The 9,750-nt window shown below is 42.5% G+C and overlaps 1 protein-coding gene across 1 annotated transcript in view; it reads right to left on the minus strand.

Annotated features, from left to right (window-relative positions):
* Positions 1–6,825, minus strand: part of MMP16 (matrix metallopeptidase 16) — a 166,267-nt gene extending 159,442 nt beyond the window's left edge. The window contains exon 1 of the mRNA XM_030445245.1: positions 6,496–6,825. Within this exon, the coding sequence (XP_030301105.1) occupies positions 6,496–6,699 (204 nt within the window). The 5' untranslated portion in view covers positions 6,700–6,825. The remainder of the gene's footprint in view (positions 1–6,495) is intronic.
* Positions 6,826–9,750: the final 2,925 nt, after the last annotated feature.

Below are 9,750 nucleotides of genomic sequence, written 5' to 3' on the forward strand. Positions count from 1 at the left end.
GAATGCTGATAAGCAGGAACATGAATGAACAGTTGCCAGGCAACCAATAAATAAAGGTTCCAAATAGCATGACCTCTCTTTAATGCTCTAATCACAATTATTTTTCAAATTCACTTCAGTGCCAACTAAAATCATGTTTTCAGCACTAATCCTGGTCGTCTTCATACAGAATGAAACCCAATCTGTCATTTGACATATCACACATAACAAATTAAACAGACTCAGCCTGCTCTTTCAGCTTATGGTCAATAGTGTAGTTTGAGGATAGCAAACAGCTTCTACAAACTGGAATCCAAAACAGAGAGGTGAGAAGAATTAATCAATTTTAATAGGTTAATTTTTATTTTTTATTTTTTTAATTTTTTTTTTTAAGTTAAACTGTTAAAGACCTTTAAAAAATCCTCCAGTGTTCAACTTCACAAAATGATCATTTCATAAAGTAGAAGGTTGAGACAGACTTTACAATACTGGAAACAGATGCAGCTTGAAATGTTTCAAAATCTGTATAATACCACATTCTATCCTTACAAACTCTTATAACTCAGTCTTGCTAAGTGCATAAGCAGAGCAGAGGTGCCTAGAGCAAGCACTGACCTTTCAAGATGGATTCAAATAAAACTGACAAAGAGCAGCATAAATCTTAAACCAGCTAAAGTACACAGTATCTCCACTCTGAAAAAACAATGAGTGCAGGAGTTTTACATTATGCCTCTGAATAATGGCAGGGGGAGAGCTTGGCCCTGTGCAGAGATTTTTGGTGGGCCAATAAATCGCATATTTATTTTAGTAAGTTCCTGTGTCAGAAAACATTAGGAATACATGTTCTGGTAGGTTTATCTTGCACTACATAAGGTGATTACATAAATCTCATTTAACCATTTTATTTGCTTTCTTTTGAAGAACCAAAAACCACTAATAGCTGCAATGCCTAAACACTAAACAGTCAAAAATTTGCAATAGGAAAACAAGATGAACTACTACTGTAAACAGCTATGTCTTGAACCTAAGGTCTAACATGTCAGTTATGAACTTGTAATCCCTGGAATCAGCTTTGCAACCTGTCTTTGAACAAAGTACAGGCAACAGAGTCCATAAACTTCCCTGCAACATTAGTAGCACAAAACAATCTCATACTGGAAATTGATCTACTGGAACTTTTGTAAACAGGAATTATTGCTTAAATTACAGCAGAGAATGCACTCTGCCAACTAGTAGCCTTCACATGTATTTCTTCTCATGAAATGACAGCCAGCTCATTATACAGCAGCTATTTGCCTTCTATGACAGAACTGTTCTGTTGTCTGTCACACACATAACTTTCTAAACCTTTTTCTTATCTTGATATCCCTGGAATCCTTTACAGAAGATTGGTCATGTTATTTACCCAATAATCAAATAGGAATTATGCCCCATTGTATGTGTATTTTAATTGACTAATATTTCAGCCACCAACCACTTCCACCAGCTTATTCAATATCTCATCTTCATCCTAATAGTTTGAACGTCTTCTTCCAGCAAAAGTCCAATTCATTTAGTTGATAACTTCTGCAAGAGTGAGACTAAGAATTTGAATAACTGAGAATCATGCATGCTGACTGCAGTTGAAAACAATGCAAAAGACCTTGTAAAGTCCTTTCAGGACACATGGCACTATTTATATCAAAATGACCTTAACTGCTTCTCTGTAGTTTTGCGCTTGCATTGTAAGAAAATATAAAAATACTGTGCTGTGCTTGCAAACCTGACAACCAAGTCCAATAGCTGAAAAGTTTGTAAAGGTATTTTTGGAGGATTTTTCCCTCTCCCAAATGTTTATTCAATTACCAGCTGAAGAATTAAACTGGTCTGCTGTTAAGCTTAAAAGACCCAAAGCCTATGGAAGAAAAGGTCATGAATTACCATTCAGCAGGAGCTGGAGGCTAATTGTAAAATTTATTAACAATGAAAACCACAGGGTTCTCAGATATTTATTACGATGGAGAAAACTGATGGTATTTTTCTGAAGTTTGGATTCTACTGCATTTTGTATGACAATATGCAATTTAACTATCCCATCTCTGAAACGGGGAGTACAGAAAATACTGCATTTTTTTTAAGGAGCTGCACACACTAAAATAAGTAATTTTAAGATCTCCCCTGGGGATTCAAGTCTATATATTTAGCATTAGAAGAGGGAAAACAGAGCTTAACTGCCAGTTAAGGAGAGAAATGATGAAGCATGCTTTGTCTCTAGTGTCTCCCACATCACAGTCAATGAAACTAGGTGTGATTCTAAAAACAGTTCTTTGCTCAACAGGCTTTATGCAGATACCCAGTTGACACAGTTGCTCACAGGAGTAGGCAGTATTAGAATCCAGAGACCAATCTTATTCTAGATTCATGCTGATCCTGTCTTCTAACCAAAGTGTTGTTATTTCTTTTTTCCTTAACAAAATAGTGACATTGTTTATCATTTTTATATCAAGTATTTTATAGTAGAATAAAGATACGTACTTAGTATTTAAATATATACATAAACTAATTGATAACAAAAGAAGAAAAATTTGCAGTATACTACCAGCTCAAATAATACAATAGGTTTTAGGAAAAAAAAATTATATGCATATTTATATATATATATATATATACACACACATACCTATCTTATCTGGATGATACTCATGAAAATCATCCATACACATGCAATATATAATATTAATACAATAATAATAGCAAGGAAAGGAGTTTATCTTTGAGCAACACAAGGTAGTATTACTGTCCTGAGGAACATGGGGTGGGGGGAGGAAGTTGATTGCTCTGTCATTTTTAGTAACAAATTCTCTTGTGTGTTTTTGCTTCAATTTCACATTCAAAATGTTCTTTTAGTGACTATTATTCCAGTATATCTCACTGATGAGTATTCTCCTCTGCTGGTGTACTAAAACTCTGCATTGATGGATATACACTTCCACTAGTGCACTTACTGATGTGACTGTTTTGGAGCAATAGCTCAGCACTGAGAAGAACAAACTAACAGTCTAGTCCTTCGTTTTTCTCATTATGTCAGAAACAATGTTCCAAAAATGCCACTGATAACCAGTGAACTTGGAAAAGTATGCTGAAATCTTCCCACCCATTAGACTATGTGGAACCATAAACTTCATCATGCTTAGTTACACGATGAGTTTACAATCATCTCTCAGGCAGCTTTGCCAGAGGGCTCTTAGTGATACAGTGCAAGTGTTCCCCTCCGGAGTCCTGTAATTGTATGATCTGAATCCTATTACCTATGTCTACTACATGAAATATCACATACATAAGTACTTTTCAGAATTGACAACTCAATTATCATAGGAAGCTTGAGGACTTCACCCATGTAGATGTTTGGTTAAAAGAAATTCTACTGTGGGTCAACAAAATTCAAAGGAATACTAATGCTCATGCAAGCTTGTAAACCTCAGCTTTGTCCTTTTCTTTGAAAAGATAACATTATTAAATTACTTTGAGCTACAGTACCTTCTCCTAAAAATTGCCCTGGCTCACAGCCTAAAAAACCCACATTGAAACAAACAAGTCAAAAAATCTAACACTACCACACAGATTTTGCTTATCAATCAGAAACATGGTTAAATGAGGCAACATAAAAAAGAGGGGAAAAAAAATGATCTCTGCATTATATAATGCTTAACAGGCATTAACTGCACTACATTTGGAGACAAGAAAGAACAACAACAACAAAAAAAACCTGCTTTGCAACCATCCTAAGTATTTGTTCAGTGGCATTTCATTCAACTAAACATACACTGCTTCTTTCCCAAACCCTATTTTGTGCATTTATGCTTAATATCATAAGAATATTTGTCAATTATTATAATTTACTATCAAGTACAACCGTTTTAGGCACTTGTGCTGACACGAAGGATTGTCCAACACAATACATCCGTGCTGTTGCCAAGTCTTTTGCCTCAAATTTCCTATGCTTTTAGCCTTTGTTGTTCTCAACAAAAAGAAAGTTGCATTTTTAGCACTATTCAAACAATGTGAACATGACAATGACTGTTCCTGGGGAAAACTTCAAGTCCATTTAGCCTAGGACCATGTCACTGGCAGTGGTCAAAAGCAGTGGCTTCAAGAAAAGTCCAGTACTTTAGGGCAGTTCTTGAATAACTACAGTGTCCCTGGAACACTCCCGGCTCCTTGCAATCTGTGGCTCAAAGACTTAAATATGAAGAAAGACATATGACAAAACATTTTGTTTCAGAAGGGCTGGGAGTAAGAGCCGGACATGGTATATTTTAGAAGAGAGAAATATGTGCCCTCATCATACACACACACACACACACACACACACACTACTTCATATCTACCCGACAGTGTTTCTTGCTACCCATATTGCCTTTGCCCTCAAAATGTGCTGTTTTCCATATGGAAGAGGTGGTAAAAATGAAAGTGTTTCCCCTTCTTTCCTCATAAAACCTCCTTCTGACTGGAGTTGGCCTCCTGCTCATACTCCACTTGACTAAACCAATCTTTTTCTCCTCCCACACTAGCTCCATCTGCCGCCCGTCTCACCAGCAGAGCCAGATGCCAGCAAAGCAGACTACTGTGGGAGGAGAAAGTTCTGTCGCTGGAATTTCTTCCCTCTACCCTGCAGGGGGCCAGCCTGTGAAGAAGCCTGGAGAGGAGACAGAGAGCAACTTCCTCTTTTCCACGCTGCTTTCTCTTGCTCATCAGTAAAGAAGGCAGCTGAGGACAGGAGCAAAAGAAGGATAAAACTTCAGTGTGCACTCTGAAATTTGAGGCTTTAGTATTCCTATAGCGTAAGTCTCAAAATTGTACTCCAGGGCATGGTGCACACCACGTAAATGTGTAAGACATGAGTCCTGCCCCAAAGAGATTACAATCAAACAGAAGCAGATGTACATTTGTGGTAAGAAAGGAACAAAAGTGATTATTGCATAGATGACAGAGAAAAGACTAGGGTTTCTAATCAGGAGCTTTCTTAGGACAATACTTTCAGGAGCAAAAAGACAATACTTTCCAGAGTCCAAAGGAGAAGCTATGGATGTGATCTGTTAAGCTGAAGAGAGGATGGTATGTGCTGAGAGAAGCTGCCTGTACAAAGGGAAAGACTAGAATGGAAGCAGACATGGGAAAGAAAAACACATTTCAGGTGATCCCGCATGAGGCACAAGGGGTAGAAGAACAGGTAAGAAGTTTAGACAGAAGACAGTCCAGGGACAGACAAGCATCTGCGGAAGCAGTCTTGCCAGATACAGTAGCAAGAATGAGTGTCACTGAGTGAAAACAACCAAGTGTGCATATATGCAAGACAGAGGAAAAGACACCGACTTCATTTCTCACAGACAACTGTGGGAACATGAGAGATGAAAGAGACTAGGAACAAGAATGAGCGAAGGTGATGTATGGGTGCAGGAGAAAGTTTTGAGTAGGCAGAAGAGACACTGCGATCTAACATAAAAGCAGATTTGTGTTTTAGAAGTTTGAAAAGCACATTAAATTAAGAGACACACAACAGGAAAGACTAAGAAGTTGAATGCACAGGGAAAGGAAAAGGGAAATGTATCACACTGAAACAGATTTAAAAAAAAAAGGGCTCATAGCAGAACAAATGTGATAGAAGGGAAAAAAGGGGAGGAAAGAATATATGCAAAGGTGATAAAATCAATAAAGGAATATTAGTTAATAAAATGCACCAAAATGGTAAAACTGGGAGTATAGAGAAGAGTGACTGTAGATGGATATCCACTGAATTCTCACTGTCACTGTGAACTCTTAGGGTCTGCCCTACCTAGGTATCCTCACATTTAATTTTCTTTTCCACTTGGAAAAATTCTGTTTCCTGGTCCTCCACACCCTCTAACTTTTTGTGCTGTAGCTGCACCTTTATGCCGTCTGTTTCACTATTTCTAGTGGCAACTATTTTTTGTTACGTTTAAATGGGAAAAAAAATAAAGATCCTTTTTATTTTTGGTCAGATACTCTTCCATAAAGAAACGTGCCAAAATCTCAGGCTTCCTTCCTCCTATCCCTATGAAGCTCTTTCATTCATTCTCCTTTAAAAAAAATAATTAAATTTTAAAAATAATAATAAAAAAAAAAAACAGAGGAAACTCAGCAATACGGCAATATTAAAGATATTCGCAGAGCCTGCCCCGGGAGCTGAGTGCACACACTGCGCCCCAGGTTCCCCCGGGCAGAGGGGGAGGCAGGGGCTGCGCTCCGGGGCTGCGCTCCCGCCCTCAGCATCGCGCTTTGTGCTGCCGCCGGTAACGGGATCTCCGGCCGAAACGCATCCATCAGGGACTCAGGGAGGGGAGCTAGCTACCGGCTGCTGGAAAGAAAGCCAGCACAGACATATACCCTGCCTGCTGGAAGACATGGCTGGCTGGCTGTTTGGTTTTATTTTATTTAGGGGATGTAAAACACGGGGAAGAGGGGGAGAGGGGGGGGGGGAAGGCACATAGGCTCGCACACGCATACGGCTGATCTTACCTCCACACTGAAATACTGCTCCGCTTTGCACACTGTAGCACATAAAATCCAAAGGAAGGTTTGCAAGAAAAACACCCTGGACTGAGACACGAAATCCAACCGGCTTCCAGTGCTGAATGCGAGTACGATCATAGTGAACTGTGCTTCAGTGGATGGAAGGTCTCTCTCTTTCTTTCTCTCTCTCTCTCTTTGCCTTAAACACATATACAAACCACCCCCTCCCCGTGTCGGTGAAGAGCCCGTAGCGCAGGTTCACCCACAGCAGGGGAGGAGGAGGAGGAGGAGGAGCAGACACTTCACACACAGCACAGGCGGCGGCAGGGTCAGCTCTCTCTCATCCTCACCACCAGTCCCGCCAGGAAGGAATGTGGCGTCCAAGTGCAGCCGCAGCTCCTCCACGACTCCTCTCAGTCCAGCAGCTGCAACCGCCTCCCCGTGTCCTCCCTCCTTTCCCTTCTTCTCCCCTCCCCTCCCCTCCCTCCTCCTCCTCCTCCTCTCTTTCTCTCTCCTCCCTCCTTTGCCTCCTCCTCCTCTGCCTCCTCCCCCTCCACCTCCTCCCGGGGAAGGGAGGGAGGGATGGAGGCGGGATGGAGGCAGGCTGGCTCGGCTCGGCTCGGCTCGGCTCGGCTCGGCTCGGCTCGGCTCGGCTCGGCTCGGCTCGGCTCGGCTCGGCTCGGCTCGGCTCGGCTCGGCTCGCCCCCCGCCGCTCCCCTCCACTCCAGAATGTTCAGCCGAAATCTACCATGGCCCCGCCCCATAGGCGTCTTAAAGGCGAGGGCCCCCCTGGGCGGCCCTGCCGCGCCGCCGCCCCGCGGCCGGGGTCGGCAGCCCGCCAGTTGCCGCCGAGAGCGGCTGTCGAAGGGCAGCTGCCCTGCAGGAGCGCTCGGCTTCTTCACACGAACGTACGAAGCCCCGTACGCAGACGCGTCGGCTCCACCGGGAGGGCGGGCGGGCGGGCTGGCCTGCCGTGGTCCCGGAGAAGAGCCCAGCGCGACGAGAAAGCTCCGAGTCTGTCGCCACTCCGGCGTTCAGGGCGATGCGTGTGCCCAGGGGTTACTGCACGCCCCGCACCGCCCAGGCCGGACCGGGCTCTCCGGCCCGCCCTGTGCGCCGGGGAGTGGGGTTCAAGCCCGCGGGGAAGGGGCGTGTGCGCTGCAGCGACCGTACAGCGCCTTCCCGGAGTGGGCTGCGGAGCGGCTGCCGGGCCCGGTTGGGTGGTGTTCAGCATCGGCGGTCTCTTCCCGCCACCAGGGGTGGGGCGGGGACGGGACGCGCGTCTGGTCCCAGCTCCGGAGCGGTCCGGTTCAGCCAAGCTGCCTCGCTGCGCGGCCGCCAAGCGTCTTGGCAAGCACCGAGACGGAGAGCGAGAAGGGGGAGGGAGCGCGCAGTGTAAGCGGCTGCTGAACGTGGTGGGGTCGGTGACTGAGGCGGAGAGGTGGAGTTTCCCGGAATGCAGCCCTTAATGGGGAAAGGTCACCGCATCGGTGTCCCGGAGCCAGTTGTGCTTTCCACGTTTCGGAAGAAAATCCACAGTCACTGCTGACAAAGCTCACAGAAAGTGAGATCACGACAGCGTACTTAACCATGATGCAAGCAAGCCAGACAAAATCTGGATATTGACTTGATTGAAATTACGGTTTAATGAGTCTATTATCTTATTTATTTGGTTATCAGAAATCACACAAAGATACAGAACAGCCTGGAAGTAAAAAACATACTTGGCAGATATTATCTCCTTAGTCGGGTAGGTAAGATTAGTGGCCAAAATTAATACACGTACATATTAGATCCATGAAATTTTGCTAACACGTAGTAGCAGGACACAGGAATGTGTGAGGTTGTCCATCATTTGATATCTTAAGGCAGTTGTCTCTGAAGTAGTCATGCTTTTCCTTAGCAAAAGTATTTCAGCAGAATTTCCTATGTGAAACACTTTTTTTCATGTTAACTGCTTGATTTTAAAGACATTTTTCAGTTCTTCAGATTGTTAGTGATATAAATGAGGAAATAATGAAATACAGAGCTGGCAGCAAGTGAGTAGCACCTTTTTGCACTCTGGTGGCCAGTATCAGAAGTCAAAATGACTTTACTAAACTAAAGAAGTGTCTTGGAACCATCAGGAAGAAACTTAATACTGACAAATGCAGATTAAGTCTGAGAAGAAAAATCAAAAGGATACTGTTAAAAAGGCAGCACTTCAGAAGAGAATCTGGGGGCTGTAATGGACTGTAAAGCAAATATGAGTCAGCAGCATGGTACTGTTAAAAGACAGGACACTTCATTGTGGAGTGGGTTAAGAGGTGTGCAGTACATCTGACAGAACAAATTATTTTTCTGCTGGGGATGGATGAAGCCAGCTGTGTTTGTTCTCAAACTAAGGACAGTCCAGAGGAAAGTAACAATATATTAGAACATGTACAAAGTAAGACATATGTATAAAAGTTGAAAGAACATAATTTAGTCTGAGATGATTATTTACGTGGGAAGGTGTTCCTGTGAAAAGGACAGGGTTATTTTGTTCCTTCTGGGTTTGGAATGAAGGAAAATCAACCAAATTATTCAGAAATTTCAGATTTAATGTTAGAAAAAACTTTATAAAATGTGATGGTGGTAGTAGTATTAGGAACAAGATACCTTTACTCCACTCTTAGATCAGTAGATGAAGAGATCTAGTAAACGTTTTTCTTCTAGTATATCAGTAATATATTTCCTTTTATTGCTCTATGAATTAATCACTGTAACTGGTGTAAAACACTAACTTTGTACTGTCCCTTTGTTTTTCCTCTCTCCTAAGGGTCCTTCTTGTTTGCAGTTTAGGCAAACACTGGCTCTGTTTTTGCTGGTGCATTTAATAGGATCTGCCACTAGTATAGTACACAGAAATGGAAATAGACAAGCTACTGTAACTGGAATTTCATTCATCTGCCCCATCAGGACTGCTGTGGTTATTTATTGTGAAAAGCAGGGGGCTATAAATACAGCTACATCCTTCCTTTGCACTGTATCCTACAGAAGAAGAATAAATAAAAGCAATGGTGTGAATAGAATGGTGGAGAACAAAAGCACCTGAGTATTTGTTTATCATGTTTGAGGAAGAGAGAGGGAAATGACACAAGTAAAGAAAGAGACTGGTAAGGAAGGACAGTTAAAAGAAGTAGCAATGTGTGAATGTGTTTTAGTACCAAGGGAAGAGGCAAGGTATTTGAAGGACAGAGAAAATCCTTGAAGTGAAAAATATCATTCAGGAATGCTTGT

This window comes from Calypte anna, chromosome 2 (genome assembly GCF_003957555.1).
Source record: "Calypte anna isolate BGI_N300 chromosome 2, bCalAnn1_v1.p, whole genome shotgun sequence".
Lineage (NCBI taxonomy): Eukaryota > Metazoa > Chordata > Aves > Apodiformes > Trochilidae > Calypte > Calypte anna.